This window comes from Gordionus sp. m RMFG-2023, chromosome 2 (genome assembly GCF_954871325.1).
Source record: "Gordionus sp. m RMFG-2023 chromosome 2, tfGorSpeb1-WG-v2, whole genome shotgun sequence".
Lineage (NCBI taxonomy): Eukaryota > Metazoa > Nematomorpha > Gordioida > Chordodea > Parachordodidae > Gordionus > Gordionus sp. m RMFG-2023.
The window spans coordinates 59,786,791-59,807,741 of record NC_088776.1 but is presented as its reverse complement, the minus strand read 5'-3'; the positions used below and the strand labels follow the sequence as shown (position 1 = coordinate 59,807,741).

Here is a 20,951-nt window from a genome sequence, read left to right as displayed (position 1 = left end):
CGTCGTCGTCATCTAAAGGGGGCGGCCAGTCTTATATGGCCACTAAGTTAGCGTGCCGACCAGATTCGTCCTTGACCCATAAACTACGTTTGGGTGGATCTTAAAATTATATTTCATTTTTATAAAAATAAATAAGAACTAACTTATCGAACCATATTATAGTGCATTAGTATAGACTTCGTATTTCAATCTTCAACCTTTGAAATTGAATAAGATTCTTATCATATTGAGACAATTTGATTTAGAAAATAAAGAGAGACCCAATGAATTCATTTTAAACATGATTTTTTTTTTATTCTCCTCAATATATTCAAACAAATGACGTTTTTTATTTAGTTAAACTGCAAATGCCTACGAAGTAAACAATTTGATATATACTCTATTAATTGAAATGAAATTTATTTTCATATGTATAAATGTTATGAAGGTAGTTTTTTTAAGTTAAATTTAGTGTTGTTAATAATTCAATATCAATATTGCTTAAGCGACGAGATTTGGCCATTAGATGTTCTTTCTATGAGCAAATTCTTTAGGCTTGCACAATATTTTTCTGGACAAAATATTGAGTTAGCCGTTTTGAATAATCGGCTCAAATTGAGTCGTTTAACATCACTAGTTAAATTTGTGAAGTCATTCATTTTTAATTATGAAGATCTTCTTTTTTTTTTGATTATTTTGCGCAATCATTCTTTTAATATATTGCTATTATTATTTAAAATAGGATTTGTATAAAAATTGTTATTTTTAAATTTTAAATTATATTATTAATCAATTTATATTCATTTTTGTAGTAGATATAAAATTTGAAGAAAAAAAAAAAATTAAATCGAAAGAAGTTTTTTCTTCGATAAGGCCTGCCATAGCAATCCAGCCAACTACAAAAGCTTCAATGGTGGTCTACTAGCCAAAATGCTAACCTAGACCCTTTCTACCAGAAATCTGCAAAGTTATGGCCAAGCCCGTGCCAAAGGTCGGACCTTGAAATTTTTTTTAAATATATCTAAATTTATCAATTTTATATTGAATTTTTTATGTAAAATAAAAATATTTGAATATTTATTGACACTTTGACTAATTATAACAATTAATTTCTAGATTTTAATAAATTCGGGCCGGGTCGGTAAATTTTTTTAAAAAATAATATCGAGTTCAGGCCGGGCCGGTAAAACTTTTCTAAAAAATTATATTTTTATTAAATTATCTTTTTAAATTAAAAATTTTATAAAGAACATAAATAAAAAATTATATTATAATATATATATTCAATAATAAAAAAATAAGACGCCATCTTGCGGCTTTAATCTTATTGAAATTTAAAATTGTAATTAAATTTTTGACAACTTTATCAATAATTTCCAAAAACACAATTTTTTAATATGATTATATTAAATATCAACTCTGAAATTTTTTAATTATAAATTTATAGAAGAATTTTAATTCTATGAAATATTATGGTAACCTATTTTTCAATAGAAAGAAATGACCCGCTAAAATCATAAGAAATTTATAGCGCTTTAAAATAAGATCTTATAGTGATGTGTTCACAGAATTTGCTAATTAATTGAAATATAATTTTTAAAAAAATAATAATAAAAAGTGACAAATTTTAAATCAACAAAAAATCTATAATTAAAAAAAGAAAGTTTTTTTTTATTTCGAGGGAACTAGGTTAATTTTTGTAGAAATAATACTAATAAAATGATATATGTAAATTAGTTTTATCAATATAATAGTTATCATCATTACCAAAATGAAATGTAAAAACAAACTCACATTACCGTTTTAAAATTTTGGCCTAATAACTTGAATTCAACTGAACCATGTTATAAATTGGTTCAACATGTGTTCTTATTGACATGTAAAATAGAAAATATTAGCTTAAACTTTAATTTTTTAAAAATATTATTATGATAGTGCGCAGTGGCGTAGACAAGGGGGGGGGGGGGGGGGTTTGGGGTCGAAACCCCCCCCCCCATAGAATAAAATTTTTTTTTTTTTTTTTTTTTATAAAATAAAAAATTATTATTTTTTTATTGCGAATAATTATATTTAAAAAACGGTTTCAATTTAGAGAAATAAGATAATATATTATATATAATACAATATGAATATGAATATCACAATGAAATATATTTATAAAAAAAGGAGTTTTAATTTTAAATGATCACATCGTTTAAAAATATATATAAATTATATGAACTAAAATATTAAATAACAATAAAAGAATAAAGATATATTGTATGTAAATAATTTCTGGCATAGTTAAATTTATTAAATAACAATAAAGATATTTTGTAAATATTTTCTGGCTTGGCATAGTTAAATTAGATATTTATAAATTTAATTATTAAATATATATTTTTAAACTATATAGATAGTTTGTAAATTTTAATTTTTTATAATTTTTAAATATGGATATCTGTAAGTTTTTTCGTCAACAACAAAAAGAAAAAGGTATATAAAAATTTAAGTTGTGTAATTTGAATTAGAAATATATATAGATATAGATGTTGCTCTTGCTAGTAAAAATCAGCCATCAGTTGAGTTGGTTTTCGTTGTATCCTCAGATGACGAAGGTAATGGTATTATTTATAATATCTTTTATTTAAATCTTGCAATTAGAAAGACCAGACATACCATTACCACTCCATGGGAAAACCAATGATGAGTTAGCTACAAAATCATCTGGAAAATCATCAAATGATGGTATAGTATTTATTTTAATTCCATTTTTTTTATTTGTAAATTATACTATTTTCATTTTGAGTTATTAAAATTTTGCAATGCACGATATTTAGTTATAATTTTAAAGTTAGTCATTTTTTTGTGTTATATTGCAAAAGGTAGTACATTATAAGTCAAACAGAGTTAAGCAGTATTGAAAACTTGTATCTACAATACAAACAGAGTTGGGCAGGCCCTCCAGAAAAATAATCTAGATACAGATTTGTTATGAAAAAATGAATCTTAGATACAGATGATTTATCATTACCAATTAAACTAGAATAGTTTATAAAATACAGTTTTTATTATTTATTTGTGAAGAACATAATTATTTTCTTAAAATCTTTTGTATATACAATCTTGGGCAGCTTATAATATTTAGGAACTTATTTTCATAATTTAAATATTACTACCTTCTTCACTTCCATGAGTGTAAATCATCCTACAAATATAAAAATATTAATTAAAACTGGTAATGATATTCTATAGTAATTTCCTTCTACTGTCTTTAAATTTTTATTAAGAAACTTTGATATCTATCTGAGATACATTTTTTATAATCCAGATTTTTTTCTTGTGCTGCTCAGCTCTTAACATTGAAATTCATATTGAAATATATCATTTAAAATCTAAAAAAAATATAGAAACACCACACCGTTCTCAAAAAGATGTTTCACTTTACTTAAATTTTCATTTTAAAAATGATAATGAAAAATTGTTAGCTGTTGAAAATATTTGGATACCTGACAAATGTTATAAATTTCCATTGCCCTTGGGCAAAAGAAATTTAACCTTTCAAGCATCCTGGCTTAACAAATATAAGTGGCTTGCTTACTCAGCCGATGAAAAGGGCGCATTTTGTAAAGTTTGCGTCATATTTTCCCCAAGATATGCTGGAAATGGGTTACAAAAACTCAAAACATTGGTAAGTCAAGTGTACACAAGATGGAAAGATGCGCTCGAAAATTTTAATTATCATCAAAAAAATAAATATCATCTTAATTCCTGTGAGATAATGGATTCTTTAAAAGAAATCTCAATGAATCAAAAGATATCAATATCCAATGTATTGAATAAAAAAAATTTTGATATTGTTACAAAATCGATCAAGAATAATTATAATTATTGATGCTATCATTTGGTTAGGGAGGCAGGGCTTGGCGTTAAGAGCTCATAGGATATCTCCTGGCCCCCTAACACTTACATCCCCTTCTCACAATGAAGGAAATTTCAAGGAATTATTGAAATTTTTATGTAATAATAATGACAACTACCTAAAGCTTTTTGAAAGCTCCTCTAAAAATGCTACTTACCTAAGTCTCACTATTCAAAATGAAATAATATCAATATGCAATCAGTTTATATTAAAGGAAGTTTCTTCAAAAGTCAAAGCATCACCATTTTTTAGTGTTTTGGCGGATGAAACTTCCGATATTGGTAATATTGAACAACTATCCATAGCAATAAGGTTTATTGATATGGAATCAGTTAATTATAAAATGAAGGAACTATTTGTTCAATTTATTGAATTACCTGACACTAAGTCAGAAACGATTGCTAATCAAATTATTAAATCACTTCAAAACCTGGATTTAAATTTAAATCTACTGAGAGGCCAAGGGTACGATGGAACTCCCTCGATGAGTGGTCATGTTAAAGGGGTCCAGTCAAGAATTAGAGAGCTTTATAGCACAGCTCTTTATGTTCACTGCAGTTCACATTGCCTGAATTTGATGATAACTGAGGCATGTGAAATTAGAGACATCCGGAACAGTTTACGTAAAAAGATTTTGATTTAATTGAAATTTATTAGATTTTATTATGTATTATAGATATCTTTATATAATTTTTATATATTTTTCAAAATTTAGAAACAATATCGTCGGTTTGTGACTTCTTTACCCCACCCAAGAAGAGGGAGATTTTTACCCAAACGTTCGATGAAATTGATTCAAAAAATTCAAAAAAAAAATTAAAAAGATTTTGTCCCACAAGATTCATTGAAAGACAACAATCGGTGAAGGTTTTCATCGAGTTATATGAGGTTATTTTTGCGGCACTGGAAAATACATATTACGCAAAGAAAAAGATTCCGCAGATGCGGAAAATCTTTTACAGGCTATTACGAAGCATCAATTTTTAATTTCAATTCAATGTGTTTATTTTTTAATTAATTATACATATGATTTTAGCAAAATGTTACAAAAAATTGATTTGGATTTAAGGGAGGTTATGAATAGGGCAAAGGATATTGTTGAAATATTAACAAATATCAGAGATATTGTGGATGAAAAATTTCACGAAATATATGAGAAAGTAAAGGAGATCGCTAATATGTTTGGGATTGAAATTTTTAAACCTAGAGTAGTTTCTAGACAATCCAATCGCTCAAATATTGATGCATCTACGATTGAGGATTTTTATAAAATTAACATTTTTATTCCACTTATTGATACATTTTTATTTCAATTAAAGGAAAGATTTATAAGTCACAATTTTATTTTAAAAAGCTTTTATTTTCTTTTGCCGGTTGAGTCTGAATTGTTGATTACACTTGAAACGCGAGAGGATATTAAGAACATCTCAGAGTTTTATTCTGATGATTTATTAGGGTCGTATGATAAGTTACTTTGTGATGTCGAATTTTGGTATAAAAATCTTGGCAGAATAGAGTACTCTTTGAGACCAAAAAATGCTTTGCAGGCCCTTTCCATGTGTAATTGCACTTTAGATTCCCTGCCCAATATCAAAACATTGTTTTTTATTTTAGCTACTTTACCGATTAGTACCTGCACTAATGAAAGGCCTTTTTCAACTTTGAAAAGGTTAAAAACCTATTTAAGAAATAGCACCGGTGAAAACCGTTTAAATGGATTAGCCCTATTAAATATTTATAAGGAGATTATTCTAGATAAAAATTTGATTCTAGATGAATTAGCCAAATCTCAGAGAAAAGTAGACCTCTCTTTATAAATTCAAATCATATAATTGTAATATTTTCTTAGTCATAAAATTTTTATATGTAAAACTTAATTATAATGAATTTTTAGTCATGATATTTTTATACTATATTTATTAATAGTATTGCACCTACAATAAGAATTATTTATATAATATACTCATTTGTATTAAATATAACTGTTAAATTATATTTTTTTAAATTGCATACAAGAATTACTTATATTTTATTGTAATTTTATTTTTTTAAAATATAGATATTTACAATCAATTTTTAAAATAGTAATCTGTATAAAATTTCTAATTTTGAAATTTATTTTTTGTATATAAAATAAACACATAGTTAAATAAAGGGTTTATACTAAATAAAATTGTTAAATTGTATTTTTTTAGCAAGAATTACAGTTAAATAAATAAAGTTAATAATAAATAAAATCTCTGCAAAATATTGTTATATGCAAAAATTTAATTAAAATAATTATTTTTAACATAGAATAAGATATATTGAGTTGATCATAAAATTGGAAGGTTTGGGGGGAGGCAAATTTTTTTTACATCGAATAGATTGAATTAATATACAATTTACTAAACATTGATAACATTTTCAAAATAATGCTTTCAGTCGCTTATTAATTATAAATTTGGCAAAAATTTTAATTCTAATATTTTTTAATATTTATGCTGGCCTGGGTATAATACACAAAATATTGGCAAATTTTGATAAGGGGGTTTGGGGGCGAAGCCCCCAAAACTTTTTTCAAACCCCCCCCCCCCCCCCCATGGATCAATCCTGGCTACGCCACTGATAGTGCGTGTAGCGCTAATAATATAAGCTGAATGCAATTTATTTTTATACTTATTGTTTATTTGTTTAAAAAGTATGTGTATTGTTATTTTTATGACAATAATATATTCTCGTTTGAAAATACATACTATGTTTATTCTAGTAGTATTTCAAAATTTATAGAATATTAACTGTAATATTATTTATTCAAATTTGTTTAAATTAATATTAATATGAACGAATCGTACAAGTACTAAGTATAATTAATAAATATTAAGCGAATAAAAAACACGGTTCGTAAAATTGCACTAGTAATCTTTTTATTTTCCCAAAAATTTAGGAGTGAACACAACTATCAAATCGATTGAAACAATATATGCAACTGTTCCAGTGAATAAGCTCAAAGATTATATAAAAAATTGTGAGGTGTGCTCATTGAAGACGACGTTGCCGAAGGCCCCAACTGGTAAAGCTATAAAGTCAACGGCAGTATGGGGTCGATTTGTAATGGATCTTATTGATTTTAGAAGCACTCCTGATGGAGAATTAAATACATAATTCACTTTAAAGACCATTTTTCTAAATTTACATACGCAAAGCCTCTTATATCAAAACAAGTGGAACAAACATTGAGGGTTATACGAAATTTGTTTTTTACTTTCGGTCCTCCAAAAATTTTACAAAGTGATAATGGACGAGAATTTAAAAGTAAATAAAATTATTGATTTGTCTAAAAAAATATTTGTAGATAAAATGGTTGAATCTATGTTAAAGGATGATTTTCCAGGGGTAATATTCGCACATTCGCGACCACGCCACCCAGAAACCAATGGTTTAATTGAGCGAGCAAATGGAACTTTAGAGTCTTGAATAAGCGGTTACATGTTGGAAACAAAAAAATATGATTGGGCGACTGCGCTCCCTAAAATTGTATTTAATATCAATCTAGGATTTTCTAGAACAATTAAAAATACCCCATTTAATGTATTTTTCACTAGAACACCTTATTCGGTAGCGAACCGGAAGTGATACCAGGAATAGTTAATGTGGATTCTGATCATGAAGAAATGAGTAAAAATCTATAATATTTAAGAGGGCTCAATATAAAAAATAATATATCGAAATTTATTTAAAAAAAATTAAAATTCTTAAGGGCTATATAATTTTTAAAAATTTAAATCTCCGCATCGCCACCAGCCTCCAAATAAAAAATAATTATTTTATATTTAAAAATATTTACCCCCTAATTCTATAAAGGTTTGGTTCATACTCTTCCGAGGTTAACATCAAGAGAAAACCCATTAGAATATCCTGATCAAATCAGTAATAATAAAATATGTTAGAATTAAATATATTATTGTAACTTAAATTTTTTAAAGGTTTAATTTAAAATTTATTAAAAAAATTAATAATTTTTAGAAAATTTAAACCTCTGCATCGCCATCAGCCTCCTAATAAAAAATCATTATATATTTAAATATATTTACCCCCTAATTTTATAAAGGTTTGGTTCATACGCTTCCGACATCAAGCGAAAACTCATTGATAGAATATGATCCTGATGAAATCAGTAATAATAAAATATGCTAGAATTAATATATAAATTGTTCCTAAATTTTTTAAAGATTTAATTCAAAATTATCGAAATTAATAAAAAAAAATTATAATTTTCAGAATATTTAAACTTCTGCATCGCCACCAGCCGCCAAATAAAAAATCATTCTATTTAAATATATTTACCCCCTAATTCTGTAAAGGTTTGGTTCATACTCTTCCGAGGTTAACATCAAGAGAAAACTCATTAGAATATCCTGATGAAATCAGTAGTAATAAAATATGTTAGATTTAAATATATTATTGTAACTCTTAAATTTTTTAAAGGTTTAATTCAAAATTTATAAAAAAAATTAATAATTTTCAGATAATTTAAACCTCTGCATCGCCACCAGCCTCCAAATAAAAAATCATTATATTTAAATATATTTACCCCTTAATTCAATAAAGGTTTAGTTCATACTCTTCCGAGGTTATAATCAAGCGAAAACTCATTGATAGAATATGATCCTGATGAAATCAGTAATAATAAAATATGTCAGAATTAATATATAATAGTAACTCCTAAAATTTTTTAAAGGTTTAATTCAAAATGTTACACCAAGCTCACCGTTAAATGATAACTTATTGATCGATTCTAATCCCGATGAAATGAGTAAAAAATGAATGATAATAAATATTGTAAACTTAAAATTAAAAGGTTTAATTTAAAATTCTATTTGAAGTTCATCGTATAATGTCAATGGATTGATAAATTATTCTTTTATCTGATGAATATAATAAATTTAATGAATATTTTACTAACTCTAGCCTACTAATTTAACTCTTCATTTTTATATTTTATTTTAAACCAGATTTCCCCAGTGTTTCAAATTCAACATATACAATTTATTTCTTATTTATAACCAGAATAGTAGTAATACTCCTGAAGGTATAGTTATTGCACAAAAAATAAAAAGGAAAAATTCATACGAATCATATTATAATATTCAATATACGGACAAAACGAAATATAAATTAGGAAACACAATTGTATGGCAAGATAAAAATACAACTAATTCAATTGGGAATACTATAGAAAATATTTTAGCAAGATTGCCTTCCTTTATTGCATATTTATTGGATAGGAATAAGCAACACAATGCTTACAAAAATAAAATTAAAAAAATAAAATTATCCATTGGGGATCACGTACTGATGATCCCAATAAATAAAAATGATAGATCTAATATATGCCCCAAAAATATTGAGGCCAAAATTATCCAAATGGAGGGCGATAAATTAGGGTTGGAACTCAATTGGGAAAAATTGATTCATCATTTTTAAAAACGAGTGTTCATAAATCAATAAAATTTTCCAATTTAACCATTCCTGATAATACTATTTCCATAATAACAGCATCAAGAAGTGCATCTTCTTATGGTAATTGTAAATCAATTTGCAATTGCCAAAAAAGTTGCAACAATAAGAGATGCCAATGTTTTAAAAATGGGATTAATTGTTCCACAAAATGTCATTTAAATATTACTTGTAATAATAAATAACTGTTCAAAATTATATTTAAATTTCAATTATCAAAATAAAATAAAATATGTGTTGATTATATGGTTTGAAGAAAAATATAATAATAAGGATGATTTGCTTCTAAAGATGTGTAATAATTTATAACTGTAGAAAGAAAAATTTAATATGTCATTTTAAAATTTGTGAATCGATGGTTTCAAATATAGCCAGAAATTTTGAGATTTAAATATATAGCATATTAGAATAAGTTGCGAGCAAATAATTTTATTAGGTTACAATAAGTTTTTAAAAAGCATTGACATTATATGAGCTCTGCTTATAGTGATATTTAATATTGAAGTCTAAATATGTTGTATTTAATAATTTACCCATGTTAATGTTCTATAAGAATAATAATATTTATAACATTTTAATACGTCTGCTTAGATAAATAAAATCAATATAATCAAACCCCTCCATCCACCCACCAGATTAAGTCATACCCATCAATACCAAAAATGAATGCATTAAAAGAAATTTAAATTAGCTTTTATTTGATACCCATATCGATTTTTATGTTGATAAAAATATACCTGACCCCCCAAAACCTAGATCTGCCCGCTTAAAGTGATTATTATTATTACAATAAAAAGATATCTTAATTACCTCTTATTTGATACCATATCAAAAAACTTATTTTTTTACCCCCCCCCCATTTTTCATCCACCCCCCAGACCAAGTAATACTCATCAAGACCAAGAATGAATGCTTTCAGTCAAAAGAAATTTAAATTAGCTTTTATTTGATGCCCATATCGATTTTTATGTTTATAAAAATATTCCTGACCCCCCAAAACCTAGATCCGCCCGCTTAAAGTGATTATTATTATTACAATAAAAAGATATCTTAATTACCTCTTATTTGATACCATATCAAAAAAGTTATTTTTTTACCCCCCCCCTCATTCTTCATCCACCCCCCAGACCAAGTAATACTCATCAAGACCAAGAATGAATGCTTTCAGTCAAAAGAAATTTAAATTAGCTTTTATTTGATGCCCATATCGATTTTTATGTTTATAAAAATATTCCTGACCCCCCAAAACCTAGATCCGCCCGCTTAAAGTGATTATTATTATTACAATAAAAAGATATCTTAATTACCTCTTATTTGATACCATATCAAAAAAGTTATTTTTTTACCCCCCCCCTCTCTTCATCCACCCCCCAGACCAAGTCATACCCATCGAGACCAAGAATGAATGCTTTCAGTCAAAAGAAATTTAAATTAGCTTTTATTTGATACCCATATCGATTTTTATGTTTATAAAAATATTCCTGACCCCCAAAACCTAGATACGCCCGCTTAAAGTGATTATTATTATTACAATAAAAAGATATCTTAATTACCTTTTATTTGATACCCATATCAAAAAAACTATATTTTTTATCCCCCCCCTCTTCATCCACCCCCCAGACCAAGTCATACCCATCGAGACCAAGAATGGCTTAGAGTCAAAAGATATTTTAATTACCCTTTTTTGATACCCATATCAAAAAAACTTATTTTTTAACCCCCCCCCTCTCTATCTACCCCCCAGACCAAGTCATAACCCATCAAGACCAAGAATGAATGCTTTCTGTCAAAAGATATTTAAATTAGCTTTTGTTTGATACCCATATCGATATTTTATGTTTATAAAAATATTCCTGACCCCCTAGACCTAGACTCGCCCATTACGGGGGAGAGATTGACCTCCAGTTGAATAGATCTTTTGATTAGCTATCGATTGATACCCTATGTGAGACATAACCTATTTCATAAGGCTAATAAAACAACATTGGAAATTAATAAATAACAATAAAATTTAAAAAAAATAAAACGAAACGAAACGAAACGGGCATAAAACGCTTGTTAAAATAAGATTCCTCTTTATCACGGTAAAACGTGATAATACCGTATAGTTCTTTATCCTTTAAAAAATTGAAATTTTAAAGGGATCCCTTTAAAACCCCGGATAGTCATGATTCCTTTAAAATTGTTTTTTATTTGGTTATAAAAAATTTGTTTTTTTTTCTACTTAGGATTCAAGGGGTGGAAGACCATAAAAGTTTTTAACAATATAATGCGCAATTATTTCCTTATTATTATTACGAAATCATTGTTTCGCAAATAATAAAGTATATAACAAATTCAGTATTTTAATATAATTAAACTAAAATACCATTAAAACACCTAATGATCAATATAATATAAGACTCAATGTCGCGGGACCTTTAATATGTTTTTAATTTGATGGGTAAAAAAAATTGGATTTTTTCTTTAAAATTATATGATTATTTTTTATTCTTACTTAAAATATATTTGAATATATTGGTCAGATGAGTTTTCATTATTACACAGCCAATATGCAGGTACGGTTCTATTTTTATGAACAAGTTTTGAAACTTAGACATCTATTAAACCGATATCCCGATCTCTGTTTATTTTAAAAAAATAGGCTTAAATGGAGCCGTTTTAACAACACTATACCCCAGGCTAATGGCAACTTTAGATTCTCTGGGCTGGGAGCGAAAGAATAAGTAAACTATTTAGGACTGAGCAACAATTTTTTTTATACATAAGTTTTGAGGGATCCTTAATAGTTCGCAGATCAGTTGCCGCATCAGCTAACCGGGTGGAATCATCTTTTGCGATAAAGCGAAAGAGAATAGCTTGCGGGAAAAATAAACGGGGAAGCAAATTTTCCTAATCTATCAAAATTTTATCTCTTATAAATGAAAATTAAACTCCATTGTTTTCTCTTGATTTTTCCAAAATTTTTCCAAAAGATATTTATATATGTTCAAGTATTATTTATTGTCTTATAAATTGTTTGGCGCTTAATTTTCTAAATCATACGGCATGAGTTTCCCGCCAAAACCGGTTTCACATTCATATTAATCTGCAAAAAACTTTGCAGGCATCCTTTTCTAGGATTGAAAACCTTTATTCGCCGGCACCCCTTCCTGTGACACTTCATATCCCAAGACGATTTAACTAACGAAATTTACATATTTAGTTTAATCAGGATGTTATATTATTCATTAGAAGTCGACGCGGCGCGGTGAAAATAGAATATATTGTAAAATTCCGGTCTGCCAACTAAAAAATTTCGCAGGTTTTCCGGCCCATCTTTTTCGTCTGGGGACCCGAGCGCCGACTTCCAATTATCGAGTCAACAACAACAACGAAAAAAAGGTCGAACAATATGTATACACGTCACGTACCGTTTTTATTAGTTTCTTCCCCATTCCCACTTCTCGATTCTTCCTTCTGTGATCCGCCTCTTCTTGGACATCATCATCATCGTCGTCGTCATCTAAAGGGGGCGGCCAGTCGTATATGTACACTAAGTTAGCGTGCCGACCAGATTCGTCCTTGACCCATAAACTACGTTTTGGATGGATCTTAAAATTATATTTCATTTTTATAAAATAAATAAGAACTAACTTATCGAGCTTAGAGTACATTAGTAATAGACTTCGTATTCTAATCTTCAATCTTGAAATTGAATAAGATTCTTATAATATTGAGATAATTCGATTTAGAAAATAAAGAGAAACTCAATAAATACATTTCAAACATAATTTATTTTATTCTCCTCAATAGTGTTATTTAATGGCTTGTTTTGAGGCGATTTTAAAAACGGCTAGCTCAATATTTTAGGCAGAAAAATATTGCCTCTAAGTCTCGAGATTTCGATAATATATGTGTAAACCTTTGTTCCTACTATGAGCAAAATCTTCGGTCTTGCGTAATATTGTACTGGGTGTAATATTGAATTAGCCGTTCTTAAAAATCGGTTCAAAACGAGCCGTTTAACAACACTACTCCTCGATATATTCAAACAAATGACTTTTTTTACGAGGTTGACCAAACTGCAAATGCCAAGGTAAGCTGTAATTGCTTAGGCAAAAGATTTTGATATATACTCTATTAATTGAAATGGGATTCATTTTCTTATATATAAATGTTATGTAAGAAGGTCGATTTTTTAATGTTAAATCGTGGAGTCATTTTTTATATGTTAAATTTGGTAAACGGCTCGATTTGAGACGATTTTTAAAAACGGCTAATTCAACGTCATAGCCTGGAAAATATTGCTTAAGCGTCGAGATTTCACCAATAGATGTTCAATCCTGTATGGCATCTATGAGCAAAGTCTTTAGGGCTTGCATAATATTTTTTAGGATAAAATATCGAGTTAGCCGTATCTAAAAGATCGGCGCTCAAATTGAGTCGTTTAACAACACTAGTTAAATTTGTGAAGTCATTCATTTTTGGTGATTAAGATCCTTTTTTTTTATTATTTTGCGCAATCATTCTTTTAATACATTGTTATTATTATTATTTAAAAAAGGATTTGTATAAAAATTGTTATTTTTAAATTTTAAATTATATTATTAATCAATTTATATTTATTTTTGTTAGTGGATATAAAATTTGAAGAAAAAATACAAAATAAAATCGAGAGGGATTTTTTCTTCGATAAAGGCCTGCCATAGCAATCCTTAAAGCCAACTACATTAGCTTCAATGGTAGTCTACTAGCCAAAGTGCTATCCTAGAGCCTTTCTACTAGAAATCTGCAAAGTTAGGGCCAGGCCCTTGCCAAATTCTATTTAAAATATCTGATTCGGGCCGAGCCTAATATTTTTTTTTTAAATTCTGACCAGGTCGGACCTTTGAAGTTTTTTTTAAATCTAAATTTAAAACATTTATAAAAAATTTAATTTTTTGATGTCTATGGATTCAAATATTCTTAACTCATTCCTTATCATGAATATAACTATTCAAGATTAAAAACAAATAAGAAATATATGTCTTTATATTATTAATTTATAAATTAAAATTACAATATCGGAAAGGGTAAGTTCCACTTATTTAGTTAAACTACAACTGGGTACAAGGTTTGTTGCCTTAAAAAAATCGGCATAATTTTATGAAGGGTGGGCCTTCATAAAATTCACGTTCGCTCATTTTGGGCAGGTCTATGACCAACGTGCTAGATAAGATAAGATAAGATAAGATTATATATATTCAATAATAAAGGAATAAGACGCCATCTTGCGGCTTTAATCTTATTTTTTTAAATATAATTATATTAAAGGATTTAAAATAAAAATATTCCATTATTATTTAAAATATGTCTAATAATTTAATTTTTTATAAGTTATTTTATGTCATAAGAAAATAAATCTCACTTTGTCATGTTACTGAAAAAAATATTTTATTTTCAATTGATATTTTAATGTTTGAATGATTTCATAGACGTGTCTTAAGTAGAACTCCGCATTTATCGATTGATAAGACGATTTCCTGTCTATAGGAGGTATAGTATTTATTATTATCATCTTCTATATATTTACAAATCATTCATTTGATAATTTTTTTTTAAAAATAATTATTCTTAACTATAGTATGAACCATGGTCATATGTCCCACATGCCTTAAGAATGTTTCCTTAACAAAAGGAAATAAAATTATATGTCATGGTAAACGAGCCAACAGATGACCTTCATCATGTACAATGAACCTGTTATGCCTCCTTCTTCTTACCCTGCTCTTATTAATAGTATCAATTTGGAACCAATACCTACAACTTCAAGCTCCAACAATACCCTCAACATAGAAACAATCCCTTTAACTATATCTTCTGCCCAGATAATAACATTAATTCAACTAGATAAATTTATGAAAGAAAGTCACCCCCCCCCCAATAATAGCTCGTATACCCAGAGGTGCTAGAATTATATTCACAAATTTATTTAGCTATTTTAACCTCCCTAAATAAAAATATTAAAAGCTTGGATATTTAAATCTACATCTCCCAACATCAAAATCAAACTTAACACAAAGCATCAAAAAAACATTAAATTCAAATGATAATAGTTACTTTGATATTCCCAAACAACCTCCACATTCTTTCAATAAGATATTGACAGAAGAGAAAAAAAGGCTAAGCTTATTGAAAATAAAATAAACCTATGCAATGTAAATTCAGCTATCAACATAGCCTGTTCAAGTGATACTATGGGCCCCAATAATGATATAACTCTCACGGCCATGCAATCTAAACATCCTCAGGATTTTTCACAAATCATCCTTCCACTATCTAATAATCCCATTCCACTAACCAAGATGGAAATATTGGAAGCAATAATGAAATTTAAAAAAGATTCTTCAGGAGGCATCGATGGCTTTCGAGCCATTTATCTCCAAGATATAATTAAACCAACTTTACCCCTAATATCAAAACATACTTACACAATTCACCATATTGCATAATCATATCTTTCATAATAATATACCTAATCTCATTCAGCCCATCATTTTTGGAGCCCGCTTAATATCCTTAAATAAAACCAATGGGGACATCAGGCCTATTGCAATAGGGTCATTCTTCCGGTGAATCATTTTCAAAATAATTTGCTCCCGTATAAAATCTAACCATCCAATCTACTACAACCAAACCAGTTTGGTTTTAATGTTGCTGGAGGATGTGAGGCTGCATCCCACTCGACACGTGTCATTCTCCATAATACACATGATCAATGCATTCTCAAAATCGACCTACATATAGAAGGGAACATTTTATACCCTCCTTTTGTGAAACTTTCCCAGATTATACAACATACATCGCTGCATGTTACAACCTACCCACCTTTTTAAAATTTAATGATTCTATTATTCTCTCTAAACAGGGCATCCAACAAGGAGACCCTTTAGGTTCAGCATTGTTCTGTCAAGGCATCCAATTAATTATAAAAGAGATCTCTTCCAATTGTGTAAATGTATGGTACCTGGACGATGGCACACTTGCAGACCCTTATAATGAAATCATAAAAATTACATCAATTTTAAATCAATTAGCTCCTATTACAGGACTATCACTAAACCCTCGTAAATGTGAATTTTATTCCCTTTCTGAATCGGACTGCCCACCCGAAAATTTTATTTTAGTGGACAAAGCCAACTTTACCCGTTTAGGTTCACCTATTGAGGGGATAAAGCTATATTTCATTTAAGAGATTAATTCCTTGCTAATTAGAATGAAAAATATTCTAAAATAATTACCTGCTCACTAGGCTTTCTATTTGAAATTTTTTTAATTCATTCCAAAAATTTTGCATGCCTTTCGTTCATCTACAATTTTCACATCGCCTGAGGTATTATTGGACCTCGAAGTCCACTTAAAAAATACTCTCAAATCTATATTAAATATCAAATTTTCATCATCCTCTTGGATGCAAGCCGCTCTTCCACCAAAGCTAGGCGGTATAGGAATATTTTTGAACTTTAAAAAGCAATAAAATATTTTAAAAAATTTATTTCCTATAAATAACAAATTTTAAGAAAATTCAAATAATAGCTTTTCTATCAATTTTAAAACCAGAAAATCGAATGGCTTTTAGATTTTTGTCAATTTTCAGCCAGGAAATAGAATAGTTTTTGGAAACCCCATAACTTGGTTTGAGTGACTTCCAGTTAGGGGTTTAAAAAAAATTATCACTTTTACAAAATATTCATTTTCGGTTAGATCGTGCCCAGACATATCTACCGATATATGAGACTTCCCGACATATAAAACGTATAGAAGTTATTGACGAATTTTTTTTAAAAAAAGTGGTTTAACTTAGTCCCGAACCTCCCCGACGCATATATTTAGAATTTTCAATAATAAAATCGTATCGCAAACCAGCCCCCTTCTCCTTCCATAACTAAGGGTCATGAACAACTTTTACATAAATTGATATTTTTAGCTCTTTCAAAATTCCGATTTTCTACATTATATACTTTCCTTTTGCTGGAAGAATAAAATATATTAAAAATATTTCACTTACTCCATTCAATTCTTATATTCACTTTATCTTTGTAAAAATATTTTTTTTTACTAATATAAAAAACTCATTTATTTCTATAATAAAACAAAATTATAAATTAAAAAATTAAACATATAAAACCAAAAGTTACATCAAATATATTATATATTAATATACTACACTAATATTATTTTGTCATAATCAAAAAAAATAACAGATTTGAAAGGACGGAGATTGCATTATTAATTACAGTATTTTTAGGTGTTGAATTGCATTGTTTTGGATATATTATTTTGTTTTAAAATTGCACTGGAAATGTTCAATTCATTTTGTACGAGTGAGATGTAGTTTAGACCTCTTATTTTGAAACCAATTCTTTACCTTGTTTTTAGGAGAAAAAAAATAAATGAGGAAAAAATTAGAAATAATATAATGTGAAAAAGTAAATTAAAATGTGGTTAGGAAATAGGTAAACGGAAAATTTATTCCCTGGAAAAAAAATCTTCAATAATAAATTCTTAGAGAATCATCTGCCGGAAGTGAGAATTTTATCCTGAATATATTTTACAGGGAATTTATTTCTCCTATTTTTATTAATATCTTTAATAAAACGGGGATTTATTTTTATCGAGGCAATTATTTTCTAAGATTCGCTAAAAATTATAATTATACTTGGTCGTCCCTTAGATTTAACGTGAGAGCCATGGTCTTTCGCTCCTGCGCATTAACGTATTTGCTTTTAAGAAACACGTTCTCCAAAAAGATTTTTTGACTCTCCGAAAACTCGAAACGCCCTCTTGCGACGCTTTCAGAATGATTGACGTTCCCGATATCCCGTAAAATGCCTATCATATTTTTTTTTAATATTTTTTTTAACGGAAATATTAAAAAAAATGAATTATAATTAAGGATTATGGGGGTATGTCAAAATAAAGTAACGAGCTATTAGTTGCTATTTTTTTTAAGTAACTTTAGCTACTTTTTAAGTTAGCCGTTTTTAAAAAAATCGACTCAAATCGAACCGTTTAACAATACTACATAAAATTGTATGTTGTTATAATAATATATATATATAAATTTATGTAAAATATACCTGTATCGTGATAACTTCCGTTCACGTTCCCCTCGAGTGATTTGAGTTCTCGCACGATTTTAGCGATATTCACTTCGTCGTTGTTGTCGCGCGGCTTTCGATGCCCTACGGTTTCCACCCTTTGAATGATTTCATAGACGTCTCTTAGGTAGAATTCGGCGTTTACGGATTGATAAGAAGGCGTTTCTTGTTGATAAGAAGGCGTTTCTTGTTGATAAGAAGGCGTTTCTTGTTGGTAAGAAGGCGTTTCCTGTTGATAGGATGGATAGAATTTTTTATTGTCTTCTTCTATACAGTATAAATTATTCATCTTTTTTTAAAATATTTTTATATTTTATAGCAAATTATATTATTTTTAGAAAAATTAATTGTAAGATTTATTGAAAAATTTTAGTTTTATGAAATATTAGGGTAAATTATTTTTAAATGACCCGCTAAATTATAAGAAATTTAACTATATGTATTTATTATATTATATTGATAAAAATAAGGTATAATTTTATGTTTTATATTAAAGAAAATAAAGTCCATTGTTTTATATTTGGTTATAAAAAACATTTGTTTTTTTTTCTCCTTCTTAGGATTCAAGGGGTGGAAGACAATTAAGGTTTTTTTACAATAATACGTAATCTTTCTAATATATTTTTCATCACTTTGTTTTCGTAATAATAATAAGAATAACAAATTTCAGTATTTTAATATTATTATAAACTTAAAATAATTGTCATTTAAAACACCTTAATGGTCAATGAAAGAAGAATAAAATTATTTTCCTGTTATTTACTAAAAACAAAAAGAGAAAAATTAATATCTGACCTAAGGTCGGTGGAGACTTTTAAAATGTTTATGTTTATATTTATATGGGCAAAAATGCATAAAATCTTAAAAATTATAATGAATATTTTTATTCTAAAAAATAATAATATAATCAATTTGATTATCATAATAATACATTAGAAATCAGCAAGGGAAGGCATGTAATAAAATCCTCTACCCTCCATAAAAATTATTGTACTTCTCACGGCCCGGGCTTTGGGCCGCTAAAACCTTATAACTGTGAATAAACTTTTGGACACGTTTTTTATTTGTAAAATCGGTTTAATAAAAATTGATTTTCGGATAGTTGACTTTAACCTTCCATTTTTATTTTTAGCCATTTTTATGTTTAATAAAAAATCTTACGTTTTTCTTATTATATATTATTATTTTTATTTATATGTGCACACTTTCCTTTCTCAAAAAAAACCTTTTCTAATTTCTTCTATTCTATTCTATTCTATTCACATCTTCTTTATTCGATATTTTATTATAATTTACGAATAAGGAAATAAAAAGAAATCTATTTTAAGAAATCTAATTAATCTCAAAAAATTGACATAAATTTAAACTATTCTTAAATTTACATAATTTGTTTTGATATTTAAAATCAGGGTTGGCAAGTCGGCCAAATGACCAGTCAAATTCAGTCAATTGACCAGAGGAGTATTTGACAGAAATTTAAAGGAAAAATGAATTAAAAATATGTTTAAAAAAGGGAAAAACGATGTAAATACATGTGATCACAATGTTTGCTTATTTGGGTCCACAATATCAATAGGAGAACTCACTAGCAGTGAAATTAATGAAGTGTGTGATATAATTCTAGAATTAGCTATTTTACAAGGTAGTGATGACCAAAATATTTTAAGTGATATAATTAATTTCAGAAGCAAAAACAGCATGTTTAATATAGCAAATTATGTGGAAATTAGTAATTTACAGAAACAATCAATTCCGATCTCAAGTTAATAGATTAAACTTTGTCTACCCTGCCCAGAGACTAACAATTCCTAGTTTTACTTCTTCTTTAGAAAGAAATAGGTCGATTTGGGTTAATATTCTTATGAAAATAGAAATCGATTGAAGATCTAAGACATAAGGAAAATTGATTAAAAAATATTATAGAAAATGTTAATATTGAATATGAATCAGAACAAGACTCTGCTAAATATAGCTACACGTTAGTTAATTGAATGACAATGAATTTAAAAAATTAATATTATAGATTCATTTTACTATTATATTCAAAATAAAGTTAATATTAACTTAAAAAAACATATATATATGAATTTGACCACATTTGACCATATTTGACAGGTCAAATATCGGTCAATTTACCGAAACGTATTTGACCGATCAAGTGTACAACCCTGTTTAAAATTATTTTGCAAATATTGGAAATTTCTTTATTTTATTTTATTTTTATTTTTTTTTAAATTTAAGGACACAAAGTCAATCAAATTCTGTCAGTCTAGAATTGGAGTGATCTACGTGCAAAACGATTTTATAGTTTAGATTTTTTGATATAAGGAAAAACTTATAGAAATTAATGAAAGCAAATAATTGAGATGATATTAATTCCCAAACTAAAACCTGAAAAATTTTGAATTTCTATAAAATTTAAATTACAATTGTAAGGCAAAATAAATACT

The 20,951-nt window shown here is 27.6% G+C and overlaps 2 protein-coding genes across 2 annotated transcripts; one reads left to right on the top strand and one right to left on the bottom strand.

Annotated features, from left to right (window-relative positions):
* Window positions 1-2,377: 2,377 nt before the first annotated feature.
* Window positions 2,378-3,853, top strand: LOC135924519 (uncharacterized). Its single transcript, XM_065459576.1, has 4 exons — window positions 2,378-2,454; window positions 2,502-2,576; window positions 2,623-2,706; window positions 3,369-3,853. Exons 1-4 carry the CDS (start codon window positions 2,412-2,414, stop codon window positions 3,851-3,853), a joined length of 687 nt encoding a protein of 228 aa, XP_065315648.1. The 5' UTR covers window positions 2,378-2,411.
* A 13,794-nt stretch (window positions 3,854-17,647) lies between these two features.
* LOC135924518 (NK1 transcription factor-related protein 1-like) lies at window positions 17,648-18,790 on the bottom strand. Its single transcript, XM_065459575.1, has 3 exons — window positions 18,481-18,790; window positions 18,060-18,232; window positions 17,648-17,768 (listed from the first exon to the last, which is right to left on the bottom strand). Exons 1-3 carry the CDS (start codon window positions 18,788-18,790, stop codon window positions 17,712-17,714), a joined length of 540 nt encoding a protein of 179 aa, XP_065315647.1. The 3' UTR covers window positions 17,648-17,711.
* Window positions 18,791-20,951: the final 2,161 nt, after the last annotated feature.